At 49.8% G+C, this 18,768-nt stretch overlaps 1 protein-coding gene across 1 annotated transcript in view; it reads left to right on the forward strand.

Annotated features, from left to right (window-relative positions):
• Window positions 1-18,768, forward strand: part of ARF4 (ARF GTPase 4) — a 37,707-nt gene that overhangs the window by 9,827 nt on the left and 9,112 nt on the right. The window contains exon 2 of the mRNA XM_078661569.1: window positions 17,753-17,833. Within this exon, the coding sequence (XP_078517695.1) occupies window positions 17,753-17,833 (81 nt within the window). The remainder of the gene's footprint in view (window positions 1-17,752; window positions 17,834-18,768) is intronic.

Below are 18,768 nucleotides of genomic sequence, written 5' to 3' on the forward strand. Positions count from 1 at the left end.
TAGTAAGGAGGCTAAATGTATTTCCTGGTTTAGCAAGAGAGTAGAAGAATAGATGGCTACTTACAAATGGAAATGCAACCGAAAGTCACAAGTGATTCTGCTGTAGCCCAAACCTTTACTGACACCCAATCTGGTTGCAAGAAATGGAACAATTTAGGGATGATCTTCCTCTTCCTAGACTGGATGTGGGGATAGGACTATATTGGAGGAAGAGGTGACTAAAGATGAGATTAGGATAGCCATATATCGGCTAAATGCTTATATATGGATTGATTCACTAGGAACTCTGGTGTGCAATTTAAAAGGATCACTAAATAGATGGCTAGCTATGTGCTTTCATATATATCCGGTGGAACAGGCTGAGGAACACTTGCCTACTGATCAGTGTTAGAACCGGCTATTTCTGGTAGGCTAAGGCTGACGCCAAAGCCGGGCAGAAACCACCATTCTAGTCAGGGCAAGGAAGTCACACGCCAAGATAACCCCTGCTCACCCTCTAGGTAGCTTGGCACGAGCAGTCTAGGCTAAACTCGGAGGCGATGTGTAAAGCATTTGCGCCAGCGCACAACAGCAACAACATACTAGGCACACCACAAAAGAGACTCCACACAAGGTTATATTAAAATAACTTTTGTATTGTCAAAACATATCAGATAGAAATCACACATGTACATTGTGCCAACTGGCACGGCAATATTCACAAGGGATTATTTACAAGACAGGGCCACATGGGCCACTGTCAGAATCAACACTTCGCAGATATAGAAATACTTGTCAGAAATTAGAATAAAAGTATATAAACTTCACTGTAACACAAAGTAACAGTTATAGATCACCTCCAGTAACTACTGGGAACAGGTAAGTACCACCTACGCAACCCTAACCCCTTAGGAGACTGTCACGCAGGGGACCAGGACCTCACTAGGACCACCTGTACTAAAAAGAACAACCACCTAAGTATCACACAGCATTTAGGGGTCTAAGAAAGAACACATTACCCATGATGCATAAATATACATTCAGAGGAGTAGTAAAGAAAAACACATAATGCATGAACCTACACATTCAGCGGTGTTAAGAATAAAGCACATGATGCAATAAAATTACATTCAGAGGCACCATAATACTACAATAGCGCAAAAGTCACATGATGTCTAAAAACATTCAGAGGTGCAGGAATAAGACATGATACAAGGAATCACATTCAGAGGTGCAAATAACCATACAATTGCGCAAGACCTACATAAGCCACCACCTGTGGCAGTCCCTAGGCCAACTGGCCTTGTTGGGGCTAGAACTCCCTGAGTCTCAATGTCAGGGGCCTAAACGTTGCAGGTGCCCACTACTTGCTGGGCACCTGGGAACACTCACAAGGGCCTAAACGCTGCAGCTGGCACTAAGTGCTGCGCAGCTGTGACTGGCCGGGCACCTCTGTGCCATCTCTATCCCTCTCAGGGACTCACTCTCCATCTTGCGCCTAAACGGTGCAGCTGCCCACTAATTGCTGGGCAGCTGGAGAATCATCAAAACTGCAATTTTGTCCAGAGCACACAATATATATAGGTAGACTGGTTTGTCTGGAAGTAACGATAGTAGGGATAGATCGGACACAGCGAGTAGTCTTAAAGGGTTTTTATTCAAACACAGTATTCCCCATTTTGGAATTACTGTAAATACAGGTCAAGCCGACACGTGTTTCGTCACAACATGTGGCTGTGACTCCTCAGGGCTGACGAAATTCGTCAAAGGTCGGGGTCGAGGGACCGGTGATATTTCCAACCCGGTCCTGATCGGGTAGTTTGAAAGCACAGGGGGCGGCAACAGTAGATTCGCCAGAACCCTTGTTTGGAAATCGCTTTGGAGCTTGGCAATTGTGCAAGTTCCAAGTAGTAAAGGCAGTGTAGCGCCTTCCTCGTGGAGTCGAACGAGTCTCGGTTTCGAACCGAGACTCGTTCGACTCCACGAGGAAGGCGCTACACTGCCTTTACTACTTGGAACTTGCACAATTGCCAAGCTCCAAAGCGATTTCCAAACAAGGGTTCTGGCGAATCTACTGTTGCCGCCCCCTGTGCTTTCAAACTACCCGATCAGGACCGGGTTGGAAATATCACCGGTCCCTCGACCCCGACCTTTGACGAATTTCGTCAGCCCTGAGGAGTCACAGCCACATGTTGTGACGAAACACGTGTCGGCTTGACCTGTATTTACAGTAATTCCAAAATGGGGAATACTGTGTTTGAATAAAAACCCTTTAAGACTACTCGCTGTGTCCGATCTATCCCTACTATCGTTACTTCCAGACAAACCAGTCTACCTATATATATTGTGTGCTCTGGACAAAATTACATAAACTTAAAGAGAAGGAGGTCCTTCTTCTTTCTTCCTTCACAGAGGTTAAGGTTTTCCTCTGACCAAGAAGCACCTACTATAATCATCCATTAGAACATTACCCTACCGTAACAAGTTGTGCGCCATTTTTTCTGAAACACTTAAAAAACCTTTTTCGCTGATCGCTAATCATCAAAACTGCGCCAGGGCCCTCACTGGCCCTCAGGCGCAAACTGCGCCACGCTGGAGCCCCACAGGTTCTACAAACATCTAGGTCCACGTTGGAGCCACACAGGCTCTGGCATTACTCGTGCCCAACGTTGGAGCCACACAGGCTCTGGGCATCACATGCCCCACATGTAGCCACACAGGCTCTGCACCCACGGTGGGACGACCCACTGCCATTCGGGGCCGCCCTTTCTCAGTGCCTTGAAGCGGCACCAACATACAGCCGTGCGGGCCCTCAGGAGCCCCTCGCGGGCTCTGCAACCACGGTGGGGCGACCCACTGCCATTCGGGGCCGCCCTTCACTCAGTGCCTCGGCCGGCACCACACGGAGCTTTCCCCCCCGCAGCCCTTCACTCACCGGGGCTTCTGTGCGGCGGGGGCGTGCTTCGGCGGCATCTGCGGAGCTCCTGCTCCTCGCAATCTCTCCTCGCTTTGCCCGGTCCCCCGTCTCGGGACCGGGACTCAGGGTGGAGCCAGCAAGGCTCCCGGCAGCAGTCCCTTCTCGCGGGGGTGAAGGCGGGGCTCTCCCGATCACATGGGAGCCTCGCTACTCCCGCGCCGGACTTCTCCCTCTCTGCAGGGCTCCCTCGGCACACGGGAGTCCTGCCAACCGGCCGCCTCGTCTCCTCGGGGCTCCCTCAGCCGAGCCGCCATCTCCCGCGCCTTCCCCTTTCTTCTTCCCCGGGCTGCGGGGGCGGGCATTTCCGGCCGGCCGGCCGGCCGCGCTGAGATTGGCTGGCCGGCCGGCCAACCGCTTCCGGGTCGCTGCGGGCAGCGCAGCGGCCCTTCTCCTTAGGCAGGCAGGCGGGGGCTGATTTCTCTTATGGCCAACATTTAAACAGCGCTCTCAGCGCTGGGGGGAGACAAAGCGCGCCAAAGCGCTTCGAACACAGCTAGAGCGCACCCCGGCGCCGACTGAGATTTAAAGCGCCCCATGCGCTAAAGGGCAAAACCACGCGCCCAAAAGTACAAATAAAGCGCTATCAGCGCTTAGGATCCAAATACAGCGCTAGAACCAACATAAAGCGCCCTTTAGCGCTAGAGCACCACCCAAAGCGCTAGAACAGCAGGCAGAGCGCTCCCAGGCTCTCAGGAGGAAGCTCAGCGCCTCCAGGCGCTAGAAATACAGTTCCAGCGCTATCCACAGGAAAATGCAGCTCCTCCATGCTGCCAAAGCCCCAGAGCTTCCCAGGGGGGCAAAGCCAAGTCCCCCCCATCAGCCCAGGCAGGGCAGAGGGGTCCCCCAGGAGTCCAGGAAAGTCCATCAGGAGTCATGGGGCTGGGCAGGACTCAGGGATTCCCCTGAACCCAAGCAGCAGCACGCCCCTGGCAGATTCAAGTCAGAAACAAGAACATTTTGGAAGGGGACACAGCCCCTTCTTATACACAGAAAAGGCTTTGAAGTCTTTGTGTAAGCAAGCCCTGATCCCTGGGTGTTTCTGGTTTCCCTCTCCTGTCAGCCTCAGGTCAGAGGTGACAGTGGGCCATCAGGAGGGAGAGCCAGCATGGTGGGCAGGCAGACACAGCCCGGCACCATCTCCTCCCACTTCCCTGATAGCAGATGGGGCCTTTCATCCTTGGGATGGCTCCGACCCCCTCCGGGGGCCCTGCAGCCCCTGTCCCACTCAAACCAGACAATAAATCCACAAGCAGGCCCAGGCACTCCTGGGCCAGGCTCATCACCCAATCACGTGCCAGCAGACTCACTACACAAATATGCCAACTTCTAAAAGTGGCGCTTCTAGACTAGACACAGCCATGCCGCATATACCATTATGCAGCACTCATTCTCACGAGTTCACACATATCAAACTCGACCCTGCACTCCCCACGCATCAGGAATCTACCATGGGCATACATATTCCCCATTCATTCCTATGGGAGAGCAGGCCACTTACCACACATACATAGAGAGCACACGCACTTTATACTGTACCACAATGAAAAATTGCGCAGAGGCCTAAAATCACCAATCCAGGTTCCAGAAACAGGCTAGGAAAAAGCAAAAAAGTCTCGGGGTGAACCTGCCCAAAGGACCGGGTCCAACACGACCCCCTTCCAGCCAAAACGCAGGGTAGACCAATCACACCACTGATGGACTTCACTGCTTTGGGCGACAAAACCACGGACACGGGCCTGCACGGCAGGGACACCTTCCAGTTTTTCGCCACTCTGAACCCACATAGATTTCCCTCAGAAAAAAAACTCTGGCACAACTAGGATACCCCACTGGTACACACTAATCATCCACAGCCAGGACCAGGCCCTAGGCCATCCAAATGTCACAGGTCCTAACCAATCCACAGAGTGGGGGCAGTAGCCCCTGGCACACAATAGCCAATCTCCACTCTCTCTCTCAGGGTAGCTACACTACCACTGATCCAACAACCTTGGGACCACACCCTCAGGTTGACCAGAGGTCACGGCAAGAATGCCCCATCCTACCTCTACTCCACCAATGTTAGAACTGGGGGTCTCTAGTTGGCAGAGGTAAGTACCTTAGACCAAGTAGGGACCCTTGCTTCTAGTCAGGGTGAAGGAATAACCCTCACAGGGAAGCACTCGCCAGAACACAACTCTCCTACCAGATCAGGACCTCACTCCGTCACTGGTCTACCCCCTGGAAACTATTCCACTTCTGAGGTACAAAGCACACAGCACAGTCCCTCTTCAAGCAGGTGGGGGGCACAGCACACAGCAAAGCCCCCTTTCCTCTACCTTAGTGAGAACAACAAACTGCAGGTGGGCCCCAGAACACACAGCAAGGGCAGCCCCCTCAGTCTCTCCAGCTGATCCAATTTGGTAGAGTTCCTCTTGACCTAGAAGCTTCCTAATCTCCCAACCTAGGATCCAAACCCTCAGGTTGCACCGGGGTCAGAAGTACACCGTCCTTCTGCACCCCCTTGCAGTTCCATGATTACAGGCCCAGTATGTCTCAGGCTAGACAGAGCACACGCCAGCGGCGTAGCAGCGACACACTCTCCGCCAGTACTCCCTATCACAGGGTGATTCTCAGTATGTTCCAGGCTGGACAGAGCACACGCCAGCGGCGTATCAGCAACACACTTTCCTGCCACCGGGGTCAGAAGTAAGGACACCGTCCCTCTGCACCCCCCTCCAGAGTTCTGCACCCTCCCACCTTGGAGAGGTACCCCTGGAAGCCAACACCAGGTCAGGGCACTGATTACAGATGCCCTTCCCTCCAGGTCAGGCTGAACCTGAACCTGGCCTCCCCCCTCCTCGGGGAACAACCTCCAGAGGCCCCAAAAAAATGATCAAGCACTCTAGACGGTCAAATGCCCAGCGAACCAGGACTTCTGCACCCTCCACTTAGGAGCGGTACAGCCCAACACCAGGACCGCCGGAGTTCTGATTACAGACACTCCCCGTCCTCTAGACACAGGAAGATCCTCTTCAAATGACTTGTAAGTACAGCCTAGGCCCCTGACCTGGTGCTCCCTTAAGGAACCCTCCAGGCCCAAAGACAGGGTTTCGGGCCAACGTGGGACACACCGTTCCACCCTCACTCCGCCTCCACTGAGACAGGACGTGAGCCCCTACACCCCTACCATCCTAATGGGACCTAGCTGGGCTACACATGAACCTCTTCACCTACACAGGATCATCAGATACACAAGCCACTACTTTTAGAATCACTCCCTAATGCTTCTGCAAGACATCTAGCACACCGCCAGACGTCCACCTTCTCGTCCAATGCCTCTGCAGGACCTCCTGCACACCACCAGAGGTACACCTCACGTGCAAGCTCCTTAAAAAAAACCTCACACGAACTCCTCCAGTTCAAGACACCACTCATCCACACACTCCCGCTCCAGACTGGTGAGACAGTTCCTCACTGCCTCTGACTCTCAACCTGTCACCCTCTTACTGAGCACCAGGCACCATACTCTGGGAACTGGGAATGGGAATTCATGCACTGGACACATTTAAGCTGCCACCACTGGATCCTACCATACTGGGGAATCCAGACACACACACTACACTCAGGGAATAACCACCCTCCTGAGCAAGCAATTTCTCCTCCACCCTCCCTCTCTTCCATCTACCCACACAGGGACAGGAACAGGAAATGGACACTGGACCCAGCAAGGGATTCCTAATCTATGGGAACCTCCCCTCTCTACTGGCGTCCCGCCCTGTCATTTTCTCTCATCTGCCACTAAAGATAAAGCGCAGGAACACCATCTGAAAATGACACTCTTGAGGAAAAACAAAATCACAAACAATAATCCCAAACATGTGACTATCTGAAAAATGCAGAGTTTTGTAATGTAGCCAGTTATTGCTATGGCACTGCGCAAACACAAGTCCAAATCCCACCGCTGCCACCATTGTTAGAACCGGCTATTTCTGGTAGGCTACGGCTGACGCCAAAGCCAGGCAGAAACCACCATTCTAGTCAGGGCAAGGAAGTCACACGCCAAGATAACCCCTGCTCACCCTCTAGGTAGCTTGGCACGAGCAGTCTAGGCTAAACTCGGAGGCGATGTGTAAAGCATTTGCGCCAGCGCACAACAGCAACAACATACTAGGCACACCACAAAAGAGACTCCACACAAGGTTATATTAAAATAACTTTTGTATTGTCAAAACATATCAGATAGAAATCACACATGTACATTGTGCCAACTGGCACGGCAATATTCACAAGGGATTATTTACAAGACAGGGCCACATGGGCCACTGTCAGAATCAACACTTCGCAGATATAGAAATACTTGTCAGAAATTAGAATAAAAGTATATAAACTTCACTGTAACACAAAGTAACAGTTATAGATCACCTCCAGTAACTACTGGGAACAGGTAAGTACCACCTACGCAACCCTAACCCCTTAGGAGACTGTCACGCAGGGGACCAGGACCTCACTAGGACCACCTGTACTAAAAAGAACAACCACCTAAGTATCACACAGCATTTAGGGGTCTAAGAAAGAACACATTACCCATGATGCATAAATATACATTCAGAGGAGTAGTAAAGAAAAACACATAATGCATGAACCTACACATTCAGCGGTGTTAAGAATAAAGCACATGATGCAATAAAATTACATTCAGAGGCACCATAATACTACAATAGCGCAAAAGTCACATGATGTCTAAAAACATTCAGAGGTGCAGGATTAAGACATGATGCAAGAAATCACATTCAGAGGTGCAAATAACCATACAATTGCGCAAGACCTACATAAGCCACCACCTGCGGCAGTCCCTAGGCCAACTGGCCTTGTTGGGGCTAGAACGCCCTGAGTCTCAATGTCAGGGGCCTAAACGATGCAGGTGCCCACTACTTGCTGGGCACCTGGGAACACTCACAAGGGCCTAAACGCTGCAGCTGGCACTAAGTGCTGCGCAGCTGTGACTGGCCGGGCACCTCTGTGCCATCTCTATCCCTCTCAGGGACTCACTCTCCATCTTGCGCCTAAACGGTGCAGCTGCCCATTAATTGCTGGGCAGCTGGAAAATCATCAAAACTGCGCCAGGGCCCTCACTGGCCCTCGGGCGCAAACTGCGCCACGCTGGAGCCCCACAGGTTCTACAAACATCTAGGTCCACGTTGGAGCCACACAGGCTCTGGCATTACTCGTGCCCAACGTTGGAGCCACACAGGCTCTGGCATTACTCGTGCCCCACATGTAGCCACACAGGCTCTGCACCCACGGTGGGGCGACCCACTGCCATTCGGGGCCGCCCTTTCTCAGTGCCTTGAAGCGGCACCAACATACAGCCGTGCGGGCCCTCAGGAGCCCCTCGCGGGCTCTGCAACCACGGTGGTGCGACCCACTGCCATTCGGGGCCGCCCTTCACTCAGTGCCTCGGCCGGCACCACACGGAGCTTTCCCCCCCGCAGCCCTTCACTCACCGGGGCTTCTGTGCGGCGGGGGCGGGCTTCGGCGACATCTGCGGAGCTCCTGCTCCTCGCAGTCTCTCCTCGCTTTGCCCGGTCCCCCGTCTCGGGACCGGGACTCAGGGTGAAGCCAGCAAGGCTCCCGGCAGCAGTCCCTTCTCGCGGGGGTGAAGGCGGGGCTCTCCCGATCACATGGGAGCCTCGCCACTCCCGCGCCGGACTTCTCCCTCTCTGCAGGGCTCCCTCGGCACACGGGAGCCCTGCCAACCGGCCGCCTCGTCTCCTCGGGGCTCCCTCAGCCGAGAGGAGCCCCGCGAACGGCCGCCATCTCCCGGGCACTTCCGGACGGCCGCGCTGAGATTGGCCGGCCAGCCAACCGCTTCCGGGTTGCAGCGCAGCGGCCATTCTCCTTAGGCAGGCAGGCGGGGGCTGATTTCTCTTACGGCCAACATTTAAACAGCGCTCTCAGCGCTGGGGGGAGACAAAGCGCGCCAAAGCGCTTCGAACACAGCTAGAGCGCTCCCCGGCGCCGACGGAGATTTAAAGCGCCCCATGCGCTAAAGGGCAAAACCACGCGCCCAAAAGTACAAATAAAGCGCTATCAGCGCTCAGGATCCAAATACAGCGCTAGAACCAACATAAAGCGCCCTTTAGCGCTAGAGCACCATCCACAGCGCTCCCAGCGCTAGAACCGCAGGCAGAGCGCTCTCAGGAGGAAGCTCAGCGCCTCCAGGGGCTAGAAATACAGTTCCAGCGCTATCCACAGGAAAATGCAGCTCCTCCATGCTGCCAAAGCCCCAGAGCTTCCCAGGGGGGCAAAGCCAAGTCCCCCCCATCAGCCCAGGCAGGGCAGAGGGGTCCCCCAGGAGTCCAGGAAAGTCCATCAGGAGTCCAGGGGCTGGGCAGGACTCAGGGATTCCCCTGAACCCAAGCAGCAGCACGCCCCTGGCAGATTCAAGTCAGAAACAAGAACATTTTGGAAGGGGACACAGCCCCTTCTTATACACAGAAAAGGCTTTGAAGTCTTTTGAAGTCTTTGTGTAAGCGGGCCCTGATCCCTGGGTGTTTCTGGTTTCCCTCTTCTGTCAGCCTCAGGTCAGAGGTGACAGTGGGCCATCAGGAGGGAGAGCCAGCATGGTGGGCAGGCAGACACAGCCCGGCACCATCTCCTCCCACTTCCCTGATAGCAGATGGGGCCTTTCATCCTTGGGATGGCTCCGACCCCCTCCGGGGGCCCTGCAGCCCCTGTCCCACTCAAACCAGACAATAAATCCACAAGCAGTCCCAGGCACTCCTGGGCCAGGCTCATCACCCAATCACGTGCCAGCAGACTCACTACACAAATATGCCAACTTCTAAAAGTGGCGCTTCTAGACTAGACACAGCCATGCCGCATATACCATTATGCAGCACTCATTCTCACATATCAAACTCGACCCTGCACTCCCCACGCATCAGGAATCTACCATGGGCATACATATTCCCCATTCATTCCTATGGGAGGGCAGGCCACTTACCACACATACACAGAGAGCACACGCACTTTATACTGTACCACAGTGAAAAATTGCGCAGAGGCCTAAAATCACCAATCCAGGTTCCAGAAACAGGCTAGGAAAAAGCAAAAAAGTCTCGGGGTGAACCTGCCCAAAGGACCGGGTCCAACAATCGGCAACTGCAAGATAGGTCAAACTCACCAAGATGAAACAGATAATTATGTAGATCTCCAATACGGTAATGGAGACATTCATAGTGCAGCAGCACCCTGTGCCATGATTTGGTGTGGTCTACCCTGAGAATGCAATAAACAGGATTCAGAATTAACTGGACAAAAGGAACAGTTATGCAACTGTGATAGAAACATTGAGTTTTCATTGAATTTTAAAAAGACTTTACATATTTGGGAATAATGATCATTAACGTTAGGAACAGTATCTACGATCATAAGTTAGGCAGGCTACTTATTTGCTTCATTGAAGAGGCACCCACTGTCCTTTTTGGATTGCATTATTTAAAATGATCACACTCCTGAAATTACTTTATATTGGGGAAGGTATACCCACAAGCTCCTTCAGTGCGCTTAGCAGAGGCATTTATGAAGTTGGAATCTTACTGTCTTACATTTGCAAGTATGTTTGAGTTGCTCATTTGCATTTTCTCCTCTGGTGGAACCCTTACTAAGCAGAAAATAAGTGGTTGGCCATGGCTGCACTTACTCTGCAGTTGAATTACCGGAGTCTATAGCTGCACTTGTTTAGATCTGGTGGCTAGCCACACCTATGATGGGCTGACAGAGTAGAATTACACAAGAGACCTTCCCTTTGAGTAGACACAGATTTTAGAGGTTGAAGTGGATTGATTGGTCTTAGATTTGGCAGTATGGGAACGAGCAGGTATGAAACCATTTAATCAACTGCTCAGCAAGTATGATATGAGTGTGCTAGACATGTCGGCCATAGGATGGTCCCCATTTCCCCCTCCCTCCTATCCACTCTCTCTGGCTCTAACCTTTTGCTTTCTTCCTCCACTTTTTTCTGAACTCATTTTGCTGGTATTAGAGCGTTTCACACTTTACCACTGCTAACCAGTGCCAAAGTGCTTGTGCTCTCTCCTCTAAAGATGGTAATATTGGCTTATCCCCAAATGGCATAGTTAATTGACTTAAGACCCTAGTAAAGTGGCACTATATATGCCCAGGGCCTGTAAATTAAATACTACTACTACTACTAGTGGGCCTACAGCACTGGTTGTGCCAACCACTTCAGTAGCCCTTTCAACGTGACTCGGGCTTTCCATTGCAGAGCCTGGATGTGTTGTTTTAACCAGCCATTTTGACCTAGCAAAATGAATGCCCCTTGCCAGGCCCAAACCCTTTTTTTTTAACACACTAGTTATCCCTACGGTAGGTCCTGGACAACCCAGAGGCAGGGTGCAATGTATTTAAAAAGCAGGACATGTACTTTTAAGTTTTACGTGTCCTAGTAGCGAAAAACTCTTGAATTTGTTTTTCACTACTATAATGTGAAGTTGGATTTGTCATTACGATTCTGAAAATGGCACTTTTAGAAAGTCCGTTTTAGAAAGTTGGCATTTTCTTACCTTAACTAAGGAGGTGCCTCTGACAAGACCCATATTGCTTTTTCAGTGATATTCTTCACAAATGTTTTTAAGAAAGGATGCTACATGAACAAGCATTTGCAATGCAATAGGTCTCGCATTTGCGAGAGTTTGAGCTCTTGGCATTGTAAATGACAATGCCTTTTATTTATGTGTTGGTTTTTAACACATACATAAAAGGCACTGTCATTTACAATGCCAATAGCTTAAACTCTCGTAAATGCTACAGTCTACAGTTAACTATGTGCTTTGGTTGTCCATAAAACTGCCCGGTCAGGAATCCTTTGGCTGCCGGGGCTTGGGGGAGCCTGTGTGGATATTACAGTTGATTTAATTAGCTGCGCATTTCTGGGGCAACTTCCCCTTGATCACAGGACAGAAAGTTTACAAGGCAGCAAAGTGCCTCATTCACATAACCGTGCAGACAAGTAACTCCGGGTGTGGGTTTATTTCAAACATACTCCCGGCCGCTGTAGGTCTGAACTGCTCCCGGTGACTCAGGTTCACCCTGTTACACGGGGCAGTGGCACCCGGGTGATCCTTCGATAGTAATAACACCGAGTGGGTAATAAACACACTCACCTGCAGCACTCCCGCAGAGGCATCGCCCCGTGTATAGGGCCTCTGAAGAAAGAAAACCACTGCCTGGTCTCAAGTAGCTCTGCCTGTTCTGTTGAAGTGGTGGGGGCCCAGAGAAGAGAGGGGCCCCCAGTGACCTAGTGTGCAATGCACAGAAGCGGCCTTGCCGGTACGTGTTCTTAAGTAGCACTATGGTAGGGCTGCAAATGCCAGAGCGCTTGGAACCAGACATCGGACACAGGCTTGAGACGTGCAGCTTGGTGGTAAAATGGTTTAATTAGTTGGGGCTTGAATACAGCGTCACAGCGCCCCCTTTCAACCACTTCTATGCGCTATAAGAAATATAAACGTGTCACATTGAATACGCGAATGGTCGCAAGCCTGTGATCATACCTATCTTTCACTGTGTGGGGAGTATAAGAAGGCAAGACCACGTCGAGGAAGTAAAATACAACAAGATACTGCCTACCGTAAGGTTCTGCCTCTAAGTGACGTCAGGTGGCCGCACGCACTTCCGTGCAGGCGCAGAGTGTTCTTGGCCGCGCCCGCTTCTCCGCTTGCTGATGGCGTACAAGAGGCGATGGACGGCACTGGAGCCCCTGGCCGCGTCGGCCCCTCCCGCCGTAGCAGCACTGGACATCGCCCCCGCCCGCCAGCCCATCGATCCATTGGGAGCCGGTCAGAAGGAGGGATTCGAACAACAAAAGAGCCCGGTGCGGAAAGGAGGGGGGGGAGGGGGGTGTGTGTGTACGTGTGCGTGTGTGTGTGTGTGTGTGTGTGTACGTGTGTGTGTGTGTGTACGTGTGTGTGTGTGTGTGTGTGTGTGTGTGTGTGTACGTGTGTACACACAGAGGCGCGTGGCCGAATGCTGTCTCAGATTCCCCCGAAAGTAACAGCTATAGGTCCTGAGCTAGACCGCGCATGCTACGCATGCGCAGCTCTACGCTCGACCTAAAAAGGAGGACATGTAATTTATTCAAAATATTATTTTTCTCTTTTTGCCTTACGGTTTATATATTTGTCATAATTACAAATTACTTTGTTAACATACAAAAAATGTTTTAAGTGACACATAATCTGAATCCAATTAAACAAAACATAATTCAATTTAAGCAAAAGAACCCCAAGCAAATCATCTTATCCTGTTATCATACATTCCTTCATGCATACTACTACACTCACTCCCCAATCTAAAATACAAATTTGGACATAATGAACAAAAATCACATTAAACTGACACACAATCGTTCTGGAAAGAGCTCTATGAGTTATGAGAGAGAAAGTTCTGCAAATTAGTCACTTCATGATTTGAACATTATTTACAACAGGGTGCTTCTTTCTCCGTATATGTGGCAAGTTAATAGTACATATGTATTCCTTCAAAACAGCCACACAGAATGGGAGCTTAGGTGTAACTGAATGGGCCATTCCTGGCAGGATGGGAGAGGAGCTGGGCCTCTCCTCACTTACACCTGAATAGTTCTGTAGTTAGTCTGGAGCCAGGGCAAGGAAGGCAGGGCACCTGTGAACTTCAAAAGCATCCCTCTAGAGGCTTCTACCCACTTCAAAGGCACAATTGTGTATAAAAGAAGGGCATTGGACACCACCACTTCAGTACACTTGTGGATACCCTGCCAGGAAGGAGGACTGCTGTGCTGCTGAAGGATTACCACTCCGCTGGACTCCTGCTTTGCTAATCTCTTCCGTCTTGCCTGGGTGAGAAAGACTGGACCTGCATCTTCTGAACTCGGAACCCAGAGTGACACAAAAGGCTAGTTGGCTGGTCTCCTGATCTGAAGCCTTAGGGACATAACATGCTTCCAAACATCTTGCACCTGAACTCTTATTTGTGAGCCTACCATGCCAAGTGGTGCCACCCTGGTCTTGGACCCTTGGAAATGGGCCTGAGGTGCTTACCAGTGGAACAAACACATAGTCTTAAAGCGAAGCATCCCTGAGCAGAACTGACTTATCTCCCTGACTGAGCGGCTCATCCCTGAGCAGAACTGACGCATCGCCGCTGTTGTGTGGATTGGACCTGTCACAAACTCCTTGGATTGTGCTCTGCAGTCCTCTGAACTGATGCATCAGCCCGGCGGTGTGGCACATCCACAGCGCAGGGCCCTGCATCTCTCCTCTACGGTGGGCTTGGCAATGACAACAGACTTCGCCTCACAGCCGCTCAGAACCAACGCATCTGCAACTGTGCACCAGACTTCGCAATCTTAAGCCCCATCGATGGGATCCTCGACGACGACTCAACCGGACCTTGCACCGCAGATTCACCGCTTCCCAGACCCGATGGAGCGCTGTGGCTGAGCAGCACATCTTCGATGCAGAGCCAAACAACGCTCCGCAACCAGGATATAAGGTACTCTTTTCAGCTGTCATACCTTGGCCCCTGTAACCAGCCCGGGCTCCATCGCAGTCAGCCTGAACTTGTGCTTTGTGCTTTTTTGGCACTATTTCACTACAAACTTTAAAATGCAATGCCTCTAATTCCACAAAGTGGATTTTTGTCGTTTTGGTCTTTTTTTATTTAATAAAAACTACTGTTTCGTAATCTGTTGTGGGCGACTATTGTGGTGATTTCACTGTTTTACTGTTTGAAGTGTTGCCTTTACACATTGCCTCGAAGGTAAGCCTGACTGCTCTGTGCCAAGCTACCAAGGGGGTGAGCACAGGTTAATTTAGGGTTTGCTTGTGCCTCATCCTGACCAGGATTGTGGTTGCTGCTTGACCAGGGCTTACACCCCTGTCAACCACAAACCCAATTACTTACAGAGTGCTATTGACTTCTTTATCTACTTGCAGCTCCAGCACGCCTTACTGAATTCCACTAAAATGAGTGCGGATTTTCCAAAATGCTCACTCTTGGAAGATGTGATTTTGTCCAAGAAAGAACTTTTCCAGATGTGCAAGACATAAAATATTTCTCGTGACACCCAAGCCATCTTGACCATGACATTAAACCAGGGTGTGGGCCCACTAGAAAATTCAGATTTTAATGAGACCCAGGTGTATCCAAAGGCAGGGGTGATATGACTGGTTTGAAAATGGGCCAGCTTTAGATCTTCAAGTTTATTACACCAAAGACTAGACTTTTATTATTCAGGGCTTCCATAGGTGTGTCTGTGGGGATATGGTGAGGAAGGTAAATTCATGTTTCTTGGTCAAATTCAGGCGCTGTTGCATGTGGTGTTGGGATTATCCGACATTCCAACCAAAATAGTACATCTGGCAATAGCAAGTCTTCCAAGGTCATTGCAGCATATTTGCCAGTCTGAGTCTTGTGGTCACCAGCAGGGACGTTGCACAGATATGGAGCAGCCTAGTGACCACTATAATGGAAGCATGGTGCTTTGAAATTGACTGGTGCATGGCCGCTAAGTGTTTGAACGGACCCAGAGGGTAGTGAGGCCATTTTACCTCCTCCCACACCATTTTTTCTGGTTTTCTTTCTTTTGCTACGTACCTTTGTTAGGTCTTGCCTGAGCCAATGCGCTTGCGCATTGCTCCGGCGAGATTATAGTAAGGGGAAAAGAACAGTCTACCAAAACGGCGGATTAGACACAGTTCATGTGATCTATGCGCGTGCACAGCGCCAGCCACGTCACACACCACCATTTGTCTGTGCCTCGCATCAGACTTCAAAGGCTGCCGCTCTCCTCCCCCATCAGACTTCAAAGGCTGCCGCGCCCGCCCCTGCATCAGACTTCAAAGGAATGCGCCCCCCCTCCCGCCACAGCAATGCCGAGTGCTTGTTTTGCTTGCTACTCCTTGCCCTCTGGTCTCCGCCTGCTCTCCCGTGTGCTTGGATCTTCCTTCCTTGGCCCTGGGTGTTTTCCGTGTTCTCCCATTCAGTGTCTTCTCTCACCCCGTACTTGATTGCTGTCCAAGCCCCAGCCCTTGCTGCCTCTATCATTATACACTCTCCCTGTGTTTTCCTATTTCCCCTTGCTTTTTCCCGGCTCCATCATTCTGTGCTTTGATAAACTGAACGCGCTTTGTAGCACTCAACCCTGCGTGTTCTTAGCTTCAGTCTCTGTGCTGCTGCACCACATCACTCAGGGACACCACCACATCACTCAGGGACACCACCACATCACTCAGGGGCACCACCACATCACTCAGGGGCACCACCACATCACTCAGGGGAGGCACCACCACATCACTCAGTGGAGGCACCACCACATCACTCAGTGGAGGCACCACCACATCACTCAGTGGAGGCACCACCACATCACTCAGTGGAGGCACCACCACATCACTCAGTGGAGGCACCACCACATCACTCAGTGGAGGCACCACCACATCACTCAGTGGAGGCACCACTCATGGGCACAACCACATGACTCTGGGACCCCACCACATGACTCGGGGACCCCACCACATGACTCGGGGACCCCACCACATGACTCGGGGACCCCACCACATCACTCAGCACCACAACAGCACTGTTCTTGCTTGCTACCAATAAGCATTGCCATAGCTAATAGGACTCGGGGAAAGTGTAAGCTATTGGCTTTGTGAATAACAATGCTATTAATTTATATATTTTCAAAGCCAACACATATTTAAAACATTTGTCATTTACAATACCAATAGCTCACACTTTCCTAATGCGAGACCTATTGCATTGCAAATGCTAGTCTTATTTTCTCTTCATTTTATGTCTGTAGTGACCACTTTAGGTGTCTGCCAGGCTTTTGTAGTAAACATAACTGTATTTGCAACAATATCAAGTGTTTATGTTCATTTGACTTTATTGTAACTTAGTTTAACCCAACTGCTATTTAATGTCTCATTTCATACTATGTTAGGATTTTTTAATGTGCGAACGCCTTGCATCTGGATCCTTTTAGGTCTCGGCTAGCGTAGGCTGCGCACATGCGCAGTCCCGTTGACGAGATTTAATGACTGAGTAGCAAGGGTAAACCCGCCCCTCTTCTCCATTGGCTGGCCTCCTAAACGGCGGCCAGCCATTGGAGAAGAGGTCTCAGTGACGTCATTCTCTCGCTCTAAGCCCCGTCTTTTTCGGATTGGGGGCGTGTTTTTTTCGTTTCTTTCTCTCCTCTTTCCATTGGCTGGAATGTAAACAACAAGTCAAAAACACGCCCTTTGTTTACATTCCAGCCAATGGAGAAGAGGCGAGAAAGAAAAACACGCCCCCAGTCTGAAAAGGACGGTGCTTACAGACCAAAGGCACGGCGAGTGCTTGTTCTATTTTGATTCTTTACACCTATCTGATCGGCAATCTTGAAGCATACTGAAAACTAGACTATTATCGCTCAATTGTAATGCCATCTCCAATCGGGGGATGGGCTACTATCTCACAACGCTGACGGATATGTCGGTTGGTGAAATGTAAATCCCATAGCATATAATGCGATTTTAGATTTTGCGGATGGGATCTCGTCACTGCTGTGCCAGGGGTAACCCGTCCGTCGAGATCTAAATCAGGCCTTAAGTTCTAAATTAACTAGGTCGCCATATGACTTGCTATATTGACTATTGTTCCCCAAGCGTTGGTGCAACAATTCTAGAATTTGTGCGGACATTAAAGTATTTTTTATCAGTCCTGTAAAAGGTACATTATTTTAAAATACAATTTCCTTTTATTCTGTAGTTGGCTTGGATGCTGCTGGTAAGACGACCATTCTGTACAAGCTGAAGTTGGGTGAAATTGTAACAACAATTCCAACTATTGGTAAGTATATATAAAACAGTTTTATCACCTAATCTCACTAAAAGGATGTTGAGCCCGAGTTTGGGATCCCATACCTGTTTTCTTTCTTCCTTTTACATGAACCATTATAATCCGATCCCTTTGGGTGAAAGGTAAATGGAATTGTTTAAGGTTTATCTGTTTCTAACATTCTGTAGGTGATTGTTACTGTTTCTTGTAATGTGTTCTCTTCCTTGAAACATTTGCTCAGAAGTCTGTCCCTGACACTTTTAATCATGTAACGTAACTGGTGCTATGTAAAGCGATTTGATAACTGGTTCGGTTCTAGTTCGTGCTATATAAAACTGCAAAAAAAAATCTGTCTATATTTGCCAGCTAATTATGATGTTCTTGCTATGAACTGATTTGCTGATCAGTATTAGATAGTCTGATTTATCGCCTAATTCTGCATCTTCAATTACTAGTACAAAGGGCTAGAATTTATATTTTTATGTGTGAATAACACAGTGATGAAACAACATATTACTATAGGAGGAACACTTTCTTAAACCATGTTTCACCAAACGCATGACAATTAATAGAACCTTTTTGATTGCACGATAAGGCAAAACTCTCAAGCCTCTACTAAGTCTCTGTGCAGACTGTTGCATTAGCATCAAAAGAACATGGGCCTTAGCGGAGGAAGTGACAGACATCACTTTTTTTATTCTTTTTAGGTCTGTCTACATGCATCTTTAAGCTTCTTGACACACATATTACTAGCAGTACTTTTTAAAGATGCCTAAAAGTTTGTTCTTCTCCACTCCTTTTTTATTTCTTTAAAAACGGTCACGGTGCTTCTGCTGTTAGGCTTTTACAGCCAAACAACATAATTTCTTTCAAGTACCATCCTTCCTTCTTTACCTTCGTTGTAATTTTGCATGCTAGTAAAATATCCATATCGATTTCCAGGACCA

This window comes from Lissotriton helveticus, chromosome 9, assembly GCF_964261635.1.
Source record: "Lissotriton helveticus chromosome 9, aLisHel1.1, whole genome shotgun sequence".
Lineage (NCBI taxonomy): Eukaryota > Metazoa > Chordata > Amphibia > Caudata > Salamandridae > Lissotriton > Lissotriton helveticus.